We start from the raw sequence: 15002 nt of genomic DNA on the forward strand, positions 1-15002 counted from the left end.
GGGAGATGCCACGTGTGTGGAAGTAACTCATGAACGTGATAGGTATAGAAACAGAAGACTTTTTAGACATTGAACTCTTCACTTGAGACCAAGGACAGGGCCTGACACAGCTCTGAAGCCCGCAGCCTCTCAGCTCTGAGTCCTAGGGTCTCAGAGCAGACACTTGGGGCGGGGCAGGGTTGGCGGGGGGCGGGGAGTGGGAACTGGAATGTGCTGATCTTGGAGTCTGGAGCTGGGGCGTAAACTTCAGCTCTGCCTCCTACGTGCTGTGTGGCTTCTGAGTGAATCCTGGCCCTTTCTGGACACAGTGTCTAGGCTCCTCACCCGCCCAATAATGAGGGTGAACTGAATGGTCCCTAAGCATCCATCCCCTGAACAGGTCAACTAAAGCACCTTCTTGGATCAGGGGGGAAGTTCAAGACCAGATCTGGCAGGAGGCCTCACCTCCTGCTGACCCACATCACCAAACCCCAGGAGGAAAGTACGAGGCTCAGGCACCCGAAAGGCCCAGAGGCAGAGTCTACACCCTGAAAACCTGCTCCTGCTCCAGTTGTGCTGGCTTGGACACGGCCTCCCTCATTCCACATCACACACAGCCTTGGGAGACAGGGCTGGCGTCCTCCACTCGGCGGGGTGGAGACCCTAAACTTCCCCCTCCTCTATCAGAGGGGGACAATTCACCCCCTTTTGACCTCACAGCCAGTGAGGCCAACCCCTCCACAGTTTGGGAAGCTGCGCTATCACAGGCCAAAGGTACCTGGTGCCTGAGTAGGACTGGGTAGCCTGGAGGGGTGAAAAGGGTTTCTCCTGCTTTCCTCGGCTCCCCACTCCATACCCTGCCAATTTCAGAACACGGGACTTGAGCAGAATGTTGACATAATTGCAAAGCAATGCATACAATTTCCGTAAGTTCTACAATATGGTTATAATAAAAACGGGCTCTCGGTCCCCTTGGAGACAGGCTGAATAAATATTATTCCTAATGATTATTAAAACTCATTAAGTGTGTTTGTAAGGCCTGGGAATTCCCAGTATCTGCCACTGTCTCCACATTGTGGGGAGCCTAACCCCAAGCACGGAGCCTGGTGGGCGACCCGGCCCCGGGAAGGAGGAACCCACACGGTGGTCATCTCCAAGGAAGGAGAACAGAGCAGAGGCCCGAGCTTTCTGGAAACTCCATCTCATCATTCCCCACCCAGAGGAATTGGCCTCCAGCTTCAGAAAGGTCGCTGCCCCTGGAGACAGTCCCAGGCATGCCGGAGGCATCGACCCTGAGACCGTTTCCTGCACGTGGAATGTTCTCTCTTCCTTGACTGCTTGGACTCACCCTGACCCTCCTCACCCCAAACTCCTCTACCAGGGGCCACAAATCAAATGTCTACCGGAGCCAGGCAGGTAACAGAAACAAGATGAAAGGACTGGGTTTGAAGGCCAAGCGGGAGACGTGTGGGCAGGCACACACTGGAGGGGGCCTGTCCTGTCTAAAGCAGAAGCCCTGACCCGGCCGCAGCCCACGGGCCACTGCATCTCTCCCTCTTCCAAGAAAAGCCAGTCACCCAGTCTTTTAGAAGAAATCTCTCACATTTCAAAAAATATTAATAACTTATTAAACATTTTTAAACAATGCTGTATGTGCGAAACCAAACACACTCAGCCCTACCCATGTGCGACCTTCACCTGAAACTTGCAGACAAGCTGGTGGGCTGGAGGAACCCTGTTCCAGGGCTCAGGCAGCTGGCCTTTGGAGACTGGGGCCAGTCAGTTCGTGGTTTTCCTTAAGCCACTCAACCTTTACAGTGAGGCTAGCAAAGAGTGACTTGGGGCCTGGGTTAACCAAAGCCCAGGGTTTGCTCTTACCTGGAGGGGGCCACCAGACCCAAGTCCACCCCAGGGGATCACAAATCTGGGGCAGGATGTGCCATCATGAATACAGCCGAGGTGGAGGCATGGGGGACCCGGGTTGGAGTCAAGGCCCTGCCTGTAACCAGCTCCCTGCTCTAAGCTGCTTCACTTCCTCTGCCTTGACCAGGAGCAACTGCCTAACTGCCCCAGTCACCCACTCAAGCTCCAAGCAGCAGGCACACCCCACCCAGTCTTACCGGTAAACCACAGTCTCCCTTGGGCCCCGGAGGTCCCATCAGCAGCAGGAAAGGTGTGGGTCCCACCAGGTGGAAGAACGAAGAGCCAGTGCTCATGGGCTGGGGGCTGGAGGACAGGAATTGCGCCGGGGCCAGCGCCGGGGCCGGGGTGGTCTGCTGGCTGGGCCGCAGCCGTCTGGGGCTCGGCCCAGTTGTCGGATGGTTAAACGGGACATCCCTGGCTGCCTTCCCAGGTCTGAGAGGGACGGGTTTCCAGGGGCTGCTCTTGGATCTGGCTTTCTTTGTGGCTTCTGATCCAGTGGGTTTCTTGCTTCCAGTGGGGGCTGAACCAGGAGCGAGGGTGGGAGGCATCGCTGTGGCTTGTGGCCGAGCAGTCCTGGAAGCACTAGGACTGGGGGCAGGTGATGGGGGCACGACAGTGGGTCGGGGAGGTCTGTGTGTGTTGGTGCGGGCAGGAGCCGGCTCACTGACACGACTGCTCATCTTGGTCTCAGCCTGGACCACTGGGGGAAAAGACTTTTTAGAGGAGCTGGCAGCAGGAGGTAGGGGGCGGGTGCTGGGTGCTGGGGGTCTGGGCGTTACAGGGTTCCTCTGGATGGGCTTCACTGTGGGACAGGAGACTTTGGCAGGAACTGGGTGGGAAGTGGGTAGCACCGGCTTCTTGGTGGGTGGGGCTGACTTTGTGAAGGAAGGCGGAGCTGTCTTCTGGGTGGGGCGGGGACTTTTGACAGGGGCAATTGAAGGAGAAGGGGCTGAAGGCTTGGTGGGGTGACTTTTGGGGATTTTGGTGGCTGTGCTCTTCTGCAGTGGCTGGACAGGTCTGGTGGAGCTGGCAGGAGAGGCTGGGGGCACGGGAGGCAGCCCTCCATTGGCTGACAGCTTGGCAGGTGGCAGGAGGGTCCGGGCTGGGCCTCCACCTGTGACGGGCTGGTGCAGGCCTGTGGTGCTAGTCCTTAGGGGCTTGGCGGGCATGGCAGGCACCACAGTCACCCTGGGCCCCCTGCCTGCTGGCCGTGATGCCAGGGCTGGCGTGGCAGTGGTCAGGTTCTCCAGGCCCAGCAGGGCAAGGTCGGTCTGGAAGGTGAGGGGTGTGCCAGAGTCTCGGGGGAGGAAGGGTCCCAGCTGGGGCCGGTACGTGTCAGCCTGCCCACACTGCTTTCTCAGGTGGGTACAGTAATTGTGAGCGACCTGCGTCACGGGGTAGATACTGAACTGGCACAGGGCACCTTCAAACTGGACTGCGTGTGGGCTCATCTTCCCAAAAAGGAACAAGCCCTCGGGATCAAGTGCTGGGTCCCTGTGGAAAGGCAGCGGGACAGGCACCCGGTGCTGCCCGCAGGCCGTCACCAGGGTGACGGTGCTGCCACGGAGCTCCAGGGCCAGGTGGTGCCAGCGCCCGTCGTGCACGTCGAGGTCGAAGGCCACGGAGCGCCGGGGCCCCAGGTGGACGACTGTCTTGCCGGGGAGGAACTGCAGGCCCAGCTGCAGCTTGTGCTTCCGGCTGCGGACGGCGAAGAGGAAGGCATGGTTCACCCGGTGGGAGCAGAGGCTCAGCACCAGCGCCAGCTCTGTGCCCAGGGCGGCAGGGACGACGGCAGCCGTGGGGGCCTGGAGCCGGGCCCGCTGCGTAAAGATGAAGCCTGACTGGAACGGAATGACCCCTGGGGGCGGGGGGCTCCGGCCGCCCACTGCCTTCGTCCAGCTGAGGCCCAGCCGCTGGAGGACGTCCACATCTGGAGAGGGAGGGCAGAGGGGGAGAGGACACAGTCAGGGCCTGCTTCCGGCTGCACAGACGGTGAGGACGGTCCACCCGCTGCTACCTGCTGCCCCATGGCTGTGGCTGACAGCACAGAGTTGGAACCAATCCCTCATCTGGCTACGTGATCCTGCATATGCAGACCGTCCTCCACTTATGATACAGTTACATCCCGATAAAGCCAAGGTAAGTTGAAAACATCCTAAGTCAAAAATGCATTTAATACACCTAACCTATGGAACATCACAGCTTAGCCTAGCCTACCTTAAACAGGCTCAGAACACTTACATTAGCCTACAGTTGGGCTAAATCATCTCACACAAAGCCTATTTTATAACAAAGTGCTGAATATCTCACATAATTCATTGACTATAAGTGAGAAACAGAATGGTTGTACTGGTTCAGAATGGTTTAAGTGTATTGGTTGTTTCCCCTCGTGATCTCATGGCTGATTGCGAGCTGTGGCTGCCGCTGCCCAGCATCACGAGAGAGTATCATACTGCATATCGCTGGCCTGGGAAAGGATCAAAATCAAAAACTCGAAGTACAGTTTCACTTTTGCACCATCATCAACTCAAAAAATCATAAATCGAAACATCGTAAGTTAGGGACCATCTGTAGCGGCTAAAAACACAGGACTCTGGAGCCAAACTTCCTGAGTTCAAATCCCACGACTTACTAGCCTTGTGACTCCAGTGCCTCGGTTTTCCCATCTTTTAAATGGGATAATAGTAGTGCCAAACTCAGAAGGACGTTGTGAAGATTCAATGAGAATGCACTCGGAAAAAAATGCCTGGCACAAAATAAGCACTTTTGAAGGAGAGCTATTAATATTAAAAATAATGATAATCACCAAATGCTAGAACTAAGGGTATAAGAGCCTGCCCACCATGGTTTGTTTCCCTTTCTCTCTTCCTTGAAAGCCATATCCTCCAGGAAGCTGGCCCATAAGTGAGGGAACGACAGGAATGTTCATGTCACCGGAGCTTGGGAAGGCTGTCCAGGGGACCTGACTAGTTTCACCATCGTTTTCACCCAGTCTCCTTCCCACCCCCGAAGTCTCTCTCAGGCCGGAGCAGACTGGGGGAGCTGCTGTCTACACAGAAGGCAGAGGACATTTCCAATGACTCCCTTCCTCCCTGTGTGGCCTTGGACAGAGCAGAGGAAGTAATCAAGGCATCCCTGCAACCTCTGTCCTCTGGCGAAGCGTCTGGACATGGGACCGTGGTATGGCCAGGTCACATCCGCCTGGTAATTACGCCGGCTGGGCTTGCCGGAGCAAAAGGAGGGCTTCCAGGGTGTTTATGGAAAGGTTTCCTGACCTTGCCTCTCGTCGGGTCATTCGACCTCCTCCAGCTGGCTGAGCTGCCAGTGTCTGCAGAGGCCTGCTCAGGAGCTCCATCTCAGCAGGAAAGGAGAGGCTGCCTCCGGAACTGGATTCCGGGAAAGGTCCTCAGGCCCCCTCCTCTGAGCTCAGCATCCTAACCCCTGAGTGTGGAATGCTCTCTCCCTCATCACCTGGAGTAAGAGGGGGGTGCACTGGGCTGAATGCAATCAGCTCTTAGTAGACCCTAGGTCAACCACTGTGAGATGGACAGGTGGATGGACAGAAAGATAAACGGGCTGGAAGAAACTGAGAACCCAGGTGCTGGTAACATGGCAGCATAATGGCTCCATAGCAGGCTCTGGAGTCAGAAGGCTGGACTTTAGAGCCAGACAAGACCACTTGTGAGTCCAGACCCTGAGCCTCAGTTCTCTCTGCCGTAAAACGAGGCTGCAAAGAGTGCCTACCTCATCCAGGTGCTGGGAGATGAAATGGAGGTCTTCCTTATTACCTATCCTCACCCACCCCTGCATCAGGTACCTCTGGTCAAGTCTCTTCCTGCCCCCCAGGCCTCAGTTCCCCTGCCTGAAAGACAAGGGAAACCAGACCTGGAAGTGGCCACAAAGTGCTAAGAATGTTCTAAGAACTCTGTAGCTGTAGGCTGCTGTTTCACGTTGGCTTGGATTGAAGACTCTTATTCTTCCCTAGGACCCGAGGGCCTTCACTTCACTTCAAATTCCTCCTTTCTCCCACCTCTGTCTGTCCCCAAGTCCTAAGCTAAAATAAACCACACTGTTTAAGGATTGTGAGTAGTAGCACACTTTATACGTTTAATCACTGAAAGCCTCTTACTATCATAAGATACTTCTCACTATAAACAACTTAAAAGGGAGGAGCCACTTGTAATGACAGAAAGTCACTGCCCCCTGTCCCATCTCGGCAGCCCCTGAGAGGCTCCCAGGCCTGCACACATCTCTCCCTGCACCCTGCAACTTACAGCCGCTTGCGCTCCCTCAGGGAAGATGACAACCGGCCAGGCCAGGTGGCACCGAGGAGGTTTCCCTTATCATCCTCTCCAGGTGGTTTTTTTTTTTTTTTTTTTTTTGCTGCATTGGGTCTTCATTGCTGCACACGGGCTTTCTCTAGTTGTGGCGAGCGGGGGCTACTCTTCGTCGTGGTGCGTGGGCTTCTCATTGCGGTGGCTTCTCTTGTTGCGGAGCATGGGCTCTAGGCATGCGGGCTTCAGTAGTTGTGGCATGCGGGCTCAGTAGTTGTGGCTCGTAGGCTCTAGAGCACAGGCTCAAGTAGTAGGCCTCAGTAGTAGCACAGGCTTCAGGAGTTGTGGCGCAAGGGCTTAGTTGATCCACAGCATGTGGGATCTTCCCGGACCAGGGCTCGAACCCGTGTCCCCTGCATTGGCAGGCGGATTCTTAACCACTGTGCCACCGGGGAAGCCCTCCAGGTGGGTTTTAAAGCTGACACCAGGCAGTCTCCAGGCCTCCCCTGCACACTACCTGCAGCTCAGGGGCCAAGTCCCCAACTCTGCTACCTGGAACTGGCAGAGGTGGTCACCGCTAAGCCTCCGGGAGCCTCTGACCACTGTGGGCTCCACGGGGATAGAGAAGGGCCGCTCTTGCCCAAACTTTTCAAGTGGTATATAATTAACAATAAGAAGAAAAACTAATATTTATTGAGCACTTACTATGTGCTTTACAGGGGTTCTCTCTCTCTATTCTCTCAATCACTTATATAGCAGGTACTGTTTATTATCCCCATTTTACAGAGGACGGTCAGAAAACTGAGCGATAGTAACTTGCCCAAGGTCACACAGCTTATAATAAAAGACCCAGCTGGCCCCCGGGTCTTTGTCCTTCCTTTGTCTCTATGCTATCCTGCGCTGGAGGCCCTAGACTGGTTGGAAGGCAGGGTGGAGACACATCCAGAATCCCATCAGGGGAGAGGCGCTGAGGGACAGGGGGATGAATTCAGCCCAAAGCCAAGATGGAGGGACCCGGCCAGCTGGCTGCAGCAAGATCCCTTTATTACATAAACTGGGCTCCACACTGCTCCAGGCTCTCCTCACCACCCCCCTAGTGCCTGACTCAGGACTCTGGACAGCTGTTCACCTACTCTGTGGGGGAAAGAGCAAGCTCGGAAAATATGACATTTGCACAAAATGTTGCTGGGCAGCAGGCATCTCTTCCGGGCACAGCCCTCCCCTTCCAGGGGCCCAATCCCTGCCCGGTGGCCAGGTCAGGCCACAGGGGCTCTGGGAGTGCCCGGCCGCCTGCCCCGGCACACAGGCCAGGCGGGTGTGGAGGAGGGGGAGGGGCTGCTATTTTAAGCGGCATTGTGGCTGCTTGACAAACAGATGTGGGAGACTTTTCAGTTTCCATGGGCAGTGGTGTAGCCAGCGTCCCGCTGCCTGGGCCCCCTGGACAGCTCCTCAGGGATAGTGGGAAAAAGCGGCATCTCACGGGAAGGGGAGGGCAGATCACAGGCGTGGGCAGTGATGCTTGTGGCTTTTGCGCCTCTTGTCAGCACTTCTTGGGGGTACCCATTGGACAAAGAGGGACAACTGCAGCTTACTGACCCAAAGTAACTTACATTCTGCCCTAGATAGGAACAAAAGCATCACCTTTCCACATTTCTGCACTGAGCCCTTTCTACCCTTCACAAAACATCAAACGTGATTCTTTCAAGCCCGGAAGAGAAATTTGCCAATGACTGGCTCCATTCTACTGATGAGAAAGTCGAGGCACTGAGTTCCAATTAGGGGAACTGAGGTCTCCTACCCCTGCGTTCTCAGATCCCTCTGTCCTCCTTTGTCTCCCCCTGGACAAAGAGAAGAGAGAATTACCTTCAGGAGCTCCTTGGGTGGAAGCCAGGTGACAGGCAAGTGAGACTAAGATCCAGGTGAAGAGAAACCCCCTAGAGACCAGGAGACACAAGCAAATGTGACATTAGCTTCCACCTCTCACGTCCAGATCCAGCTGGGGAGTTGGGAGTGGATCACCCAGCCCCAGTCCCACCCCAGTCCCACCCAGGGGAGGCAGGAGGTGAGGCACAGGCTCCAGGACCCCATCGGACCAGCCCACGCTCCCGGGGGTCCAGGCACAGCCTCTTGGGGCAGGACCTTCTTACACAGTACAAATACAACCTCGCTTTTCACAGATCAGTAAACCAAGGTCACCGGGCGGGAACTAGTAGGCAGGAAGCCCTGCCCTGGCCGTCAGGAGACCCAGGGTCCAGCTCAAAATCTGCCGCCGACTCACTGGGCAACGAGGGAACAGCCCCTGCCGCTCCCCGTCTCTGGGCCTCAGTCTCTCCATCTGTACTGTGGCCTCAAGATCTTGAGGCCCAGTGGGCAACAGAGCCAGGGCTGAAAAGTCAGTGGGAAGACCAGACTGCTCAGCTTAGATGACAGGTGTTTTCAAAGGGCAGGAAAGATGAGAACTCAATCTCCAGACTCACGGCGGAGAGCGGGAGAAGACCCCTTAGCCAGGACCACCGTGTGCTAAGGAATCTGCCTACTGGCTTCATGCCGATAGGAAATGGGAGAGAGGGAAGGAGAGAAGAGGAGACGACAGGGAGTCAGGCCCCCACGGGTGCAAACCTGGCCCCATTGTTTACCAGCTGTGCGACCCTGGATGAGTCCCTCCGCCTCCCTGAGCCCGTCTCCTCTGCAACTCGGCTGACACTCCCTATCTTGCAAGTCAGGCGTGAGGATTAAATGAGCTCATGCATGTCAAGGGCTCGGCCTGCTGCCAGCCACCAAAGTGCTTCTTATTCTTAGACCAACCCTGTTGTCCCTGCACTCTGGGGCCTGGAAGGGTTAATGCTCTGCTCAGGGGCTCCTGCCAAGATGGGCAGAGGCAGTGATCCGATTTCACCTTCCTGTGGGAGCAGCCACTGGCGACACCCGAAGCCACCGGGGCATCTGATCCCTAGGCAGGCAAAGGGGAGGGCGGCACGTGGCCAGAGTCGGCCAGCTAGGATGCAGGCAGAAAGAGCCCCGACAGGCGGGTGGTGAGGGCAAAGGCTGGGACACGTGGGCCCAGGATCCATTTCCAAGGGAAAGCCTAGGATGATGTGCTTCTGGGGAATCATGTAATCCAGGAAACCCATCTGCCAGAGTGGATGTCTGGAGCCCCGGGTTCTTCCCAGCTCCCTGGGAGCCTTGGGAAACACCCTCTGATTTAATACCAAGTACTCCAATTTAACTGCAATTAGGATCAATGGTAATCCTGACCTGGACACTGTGGAAGACACTGATGGTTACCTACCCACAGCCACTCCCCTTTCTGCTAGTTCAGGAAGACCTGAACTTCAGAGGATACTGGATGAATCTGGATAAGTCTAAGCCCACTCTGAGAATTTGCCATGCTAGTGACTGGCTTAGGGATGCATATGTGACCCAAATGTGGCCAATGAGATGTGAGGGATGCCTGTCAGGGCCTCTTAAGAAAGAATTTCAAAGAGACATGGAAAAGGTTTTCCTCTAGCCTTTGCATGTTGTTGAGTGGGGACTTGCTGCTGCAGCCATTTTGTGCACATGAGGTAACAAGCCGCATGAGCATGTGAGGATGGCAGAATGGAAAAATGGTGGGTGTCTGATGACACTTGAGATGCTGAATTGGCCAACCCTATTACTGCTTTTCCTTTGGGCCTCTTGATATGGGAGGTAATAACTCCCCTCATTGTTGAAGCCATGTTCAATTGAGAGTTACTCAGAGCATAAGGTGAACTAGCTGAAACAGCACTCAGATGCTGACGGTCCCTTGAAAGCCTTCTCCAGCTTCTGGGCCTTTGCACATGCTAATCTGACGTGCTCTAGACACTACTCTTTTGCCTGGTCAGTTTCCACTCATGCATTAGATTCTAGCCTGGGTGTCATTTCCCAGAGCCTGCTGCACATACGTCACCAGGTATCCCATGTATGGTCATTGTCTATTTCTCTGTTTCCCTTTCTAGCCCAAGTCCCTGAAGGGCGGGGACCACATCTGTCTTGTTCACTCTTGTTTTCCCAGCACCTGGCAGGCATGTAGTAAGAGTATTTTTGCAGAAGGAATGAATGTTACCTGGTATTACAGGACTCTGGACTTTACAAAGTATCTTCCCAAAGCTTTAACTCCAGCAGGCCCACCCCACCTCTGACTTTTTCCAGGGATGCTCCTAGATAATCCTTGCTCCCTCCTCATCCTCTCCAATCTGCTGCCACTGCTGTGAGAATGCCTTTTACACAGGGCCTGTCCTCTCTGCCTCCACGGGCCTCACCTCCAGCGCATCATCAGCAATAACTAAAGGTCAGTGCCTAGCGGCCCTGGTCTTGTCTCGGGAGAAGGGTAGAGGCTGACCCTTCTGGCATGACCTGCCCGCCTGAAGCAAATGGCAGACACATCAGCCGTGATGAACAGTAATAGGCAGCTTTGTTTGATTTGACAAAAACTGAGGCCTAGGGACGGCAGGTGCTTCCTCAAGGTCACCATGGGCAGACTCTGGGGACATAGCTCTTCAGTACTATTTCCCACACCCACCAAGTAGCTACTCCAGGAAACTGTGGACAGATCTACTGGGGAAGAGCCGTCTCCTATATCCCAGTCTTGGTAGTTCCAAAGCACAGCTGCATAGCAAAGGCTCTGAGAAGTCTGCAATAAGGAAATTCACTGCACTTTCCGTCGGTCAGCAGTGCCTGAACTTAGAGGACCAGGGAACTCATTTTTCCTGAGAATGCCTCCTCAGAAGACACTGCCCCTAGCTCTCCAGTGTTCCTGCAACCTTACTAGTCTCTGTTCCATTTCCTTCTGGTCTCCTCTCTTCCCAGCCCTTTCCAGGCACCAGCTCTCACTCCTTGAGTCTCTCCCTGTGTCGTCACATCCACCCTTCTTAGGATGCTCCCCAAGCTGATAAAGAGAGGCCAGGTGGAGAGGAGAAGGTGCAAGAACCACGCACATCCTTCTCGGTCAGTTTTTCCTGCTGGGGTTATGCCAAGGTGACCACCCTCTAGAGAATAAGAGGATGTATTGGGGGCAATATCCGTAATCCCTAAAGGTCAGGAGAAAGAAGACTCACAGGGGAGATGGGATCAGAATCTTCTCTTCAATTAAGCTTCCTAACACCACGGTTTCTAACTCGAGAATTTCAGCCCTGGAAAGGCCTGTTACAAAAATATTTGTCTCCCTTTCATTCACCTTAACAGATGCAACTGACCCTCTCAGACCTGGATTCTGTATGCACTTGACCCAGAAACTGCCAAAGTATAGCACGGGAGTATAGAGTGGGAGAAGGTCCTTTGAGATCATTTAGAGGCCAGACTCTAGTCCCAGCCCCTCTTTATAGAGATGGGCCACTGAGGCCCAGAGAGGGGAAGTGACTTGCCCAAAGCCACACAGCATGTCAGTGACCCACATCATCTGACTCCACCACCTAGTAGACAGTCCTTTTCGCTTGACTCGTCTCCCATGGAGAAGAAATCGGAGACTTACAGGGACTTCCTACTTGCCAGAGACCAGAGTCCCAGCCTTCACCAACAGGAACAGAGATGCAGCCTGAGGAGCCAACAGCCATCTAAGTAAGCTCCAGGCCTGGAAAGTTGGCTCCCAGAGGGAGGCCCTGCCGATTCATTTGCTCCCGTTCCAATCCTGTTTAGGCTACTGCTAATAACGTTTAGTGCCTGCACTGGCTCAGAGCTTTGTTCTTCCAGACTTCTGTTTTCACCGTTGACTCGTGGGCCTTGGCTGGGCGAAGCCAGGGCTCCAGAATGTCGGGAAGACCAGAGCTCAGGGGCCAGAGACGGCAGAAGGCGGCTGAAACGGGAGCCACGCGTTAGGGAGCCTGACCTTGAAGACACAGCCTGGCCACACAGCCCTCCAAGAAGGGAACCCAGGTGTTCCTTTCTCCTGCAAAAAGCCCTCTGCCAGTACACCCAGTGTGGTTACTCCTGGACCACGAGGCCGGCCAGAGCCTGCAGCTGGTGTGCATAGGTTTTCCTCTTTCCTTGTTACCTGAGAACATACAGGCACTCAGAGACCCACACAACTTGGACATCCACTGTGAGCTCAGAGCTGAGACCCAGGGCACAGAAACACAAGGAAAGCAGCCCCGTGGTCTCTGGGCTTGGCTGTTATCCCACGGAGTAAGCTGGGAAGGATGCGGCCGGCGGACCACAGGAAAGAGAAGGGGGATGAACCTGTCCCACCTGCCTCCATGGATTGGCCAGGCCCCACGTGCCCAGGCTTTCTTCACACCTTACACCTCTTCCATGGGAACACAGACATGGCATCTGTCTGGACAGGATACGGCCCAGAATTTTCCAGTTGTTTCACACGTCCATTCAAGATGAAGTGAATAATAATATAAATAACAGCTGCCATTTATTGAGCACTTACTACATGCCAGGCCCTGTCCTAAAAGCCTTTTACAAGCACAGTCCCACTAATCCTCACAAAAACCCTTCTGGCTGGGAATGAAGATGCCCATTTGGGGGATGAGAAAAAGGAGAAGCAGAAAGACAAGGTGCCTGCCCCAGCTCACAGGGCGGAGGCAGGATTCGCATGGTTTGACTGAAGTGCCCTCTCTGCCCAAGGGTGTGAGTTTCTGTTTTGCTTCCATTTCCGCCATCAACTGAAATGGCATTTTCGTGTGCCAGGCAGGTTGTGGGGTATCCAGAGGGTCCCTGAACACAGAGAGGGAGGAAGAGCCTATGCCAATAAAGTAATGGGCGGAGTGTGCTCAGGGAGGGACAGACCGTGGGTTACATTTGGAGGGTAAGCCCCCTCCAGTGCGGTATCAGGGGCGCTGATGGCTGTTGAGCTGAGCCTTGCGGATGGCAGGCTTATGGAAGCACGAGGGAGGGGGAGCGTTCTGAGTACGGGGAGGAAGGGGAAGGAAAGAGAGGCCAGGGATGCTCCATAACAGTGCCATGGAAGCTGGGCTGGGAGCAAAGCTAGGAGGCACGCAGGGGGCCAGAGGACACAGGGTTTGGGGCACTGCGGTGGTTAGGGAGGCAGAGGCTGGGCCTCAAACAGCGTGACTGCCCACTACCTAAAGCTTGGGCCCCACTGTGGGGTGCTTGCCTGGCACCACTTTTCTACCCAACCGCTGGCATCTGCCCTGGCACAGGGTCTTCTGGAGAAAATGAGTCAGCAGTGTGCTTACTGGTGCTGTGTGTGTGTGTGTGTCTGTGTGTGTGTGTGTGTGTGTGGCAGTGAGGGGCGGGGGAATCTCAGCCAGACCACTTTTTCCAAGACATGGGAAAGAGAGGGGGCGGCATCACCCCCCTGATTCCAGCGCAGAGGGGGCAGGGCATGGTGGAGAAGGGCGGAGCTACAGCCCTGACCAGCGTCTTGGGAATGTCCTCTGGTCCTGGGGGCAGGATGGACAGGGAGCGCTTCTCTGGGCCGTAAGCATGAGCCACGGTCCACAGGGCCCTGAGGGGCTGCTCCCATCCTGCTCACGGCCACACACACCCACACGCGGTGACTCCCTCTTGCACATGCTCACTCCTTTACAACTCCTACTCCACAGGCTGGGAACCAGAGCCTCTGGGTCCCAGCCCCTCCTTGGAGATTCCCTGCCCCTCTCTGGCCCTGAGTCTCACATCTGTGCAACGAGGGGTTCGAATTAGTCATCTCCCAGGGCCCTTTCTGCCCTGACATGCTAGCTCTCACTTTTTCCTCTCTCACACGCGGGACAGGAATTGAGGACCACCCCCCGCCCCTCCCCAAGCAGGGAAGCACTGAGACACACAGACCCAAACAGACTGACACACATGCGGAGACTTCCAGAAACAGGGGACGTGCAAAGACACACAGACGCTGAGACAGCAGCAGAAGCCGAGACCCGCAGCCCTAGAATTTTGCAGACAAGTTTCCGGAGAACCGACAGAAACGGACACTTACAGGCTCGGGACCTGTGGACACCGACACTGGAACACACCGAGACAGCCAAAAAGTCCCCCTCTGCCCCCCCCCCGCCCGCCGCTCCAGGCGCCACCCCCAACCCCCAATCCCGATTCCGGGGCTGGCTCTGCATGGGACCCTCCCCAGCTCGGCCCCCGCCCCAAGGCGATCGGGCAGCCGCGCCAGGCGGGGCAGGGCGGGCAGCGCTCTCGCCAACCCTCGCCGGGCCGGGGGCGCTGCCCGCGTTAACCCTTGGCGGTCCGCCTCGCAGGGGTGAAGGAAGGAGCAGGAAGCTGACGTTCCGCTGGAAGCGTCCCGCGCGGCGGGGAATCCCCGCCTCCGGAGCCGCAAGAAGCTGGGGAGGGGGCGTCCCCGAGCCGGTACTCACCTCCCGCGCGCCGCTGCCGCCGCCGCTGTGCCTCGGGCCCCCCGCGCCGATCCCGCTCCCATGGCGGGCCCCTACTTCATGCTCCCGAGCCCGGGGGGCAAGTGTGGGCGCGCCCCATGGGGCCGCCAGCCCCCCGCCCCGCCGCGCCAGGCGGGCTCAGAGCGCTCGGCCCCCGCGCCCCCAGCGCAGTCCCGCTCCCAGGGGCGCCCGAGCAGGCAGGCAGCGCGGCCGGGGCCCCGCGGGCGCCCGCGCCAGGCCCATGGTCCCAGGAGTCCCGGCGCCGCGCTCGCCCCTGCCTCGCTCTTCTCTGCTTCCACCAAAAAGGAAGAAGAAGCAGGGGGGAAAAAAAAAAAAAAATCAAACTTTTGGAGGCGGGCTGCTGGCGGTCCCCGGAGGCAGAGCAAGGCCGGGCGAGGGCGCGCGGAGGGCGGTGGAAGCTGCCTCCCCGCCGGCCTGGGGGAGGAGAGGAAAAGGAAGGATTTGGGGGAAATGAAGGCGATTTAAAGTCTCGGCCCGCGGTGGCTCTCCACCTTCT

General features: G+C 56.3%; 1 protein-coding gene across 1 annotated transcript in view; it reads right to left on the reverse strand.

The window, feature by feature from the left end:
• The window catches only part of COL27A1 (collagen type XXVII alpha 1 chain), a 141832-nt gene extending 127175 nt beyond the window's left edge, over nucleotides 1-14657 (reverse strand). Inside the window, exons 1-3 of the mRNA XM_061200047.1 lie at nucleotides 14468-14657; nucleotides 8040-8110; nucleotides 2100-3832 (exon numbers count right to left, since the gene is read on the reverse strand). Coding sequence (XP_061056030.1) covers nucleotides 2100-3832; nucleotides 8040-8110; nucleotides 14468-14529 — 1866 coding nt within the window. The 5' untranslated portion in view covers nucleotides 14530-14657. The remainder of the gene's footprint in view (nucleotides 1-2099; nucleotides 3833-8039; nucleotides 8111-14467) is intronic.
• Between the last annotated feature and the right edge of the window lie 345 nt (nucleotides 14658-15002).

The sequence above is a fragment of the Eubalaena glacialis genome, chromosome 9, assembly GCF_028564815.1.
Source record: "Eubalaena glacialis isolate mEubGla1 chromosome 9, mEubGla1.1.hap2.+ XY, whole genome shotgun sequence".
Classification (NCBI taxonomy): domain Eukaryota; kingdom Metazoa; phylum Chordata; class Mammalia; order Artiodactyla; family Balaenidae; genus Eubalaena; species Eubalaena glacialis.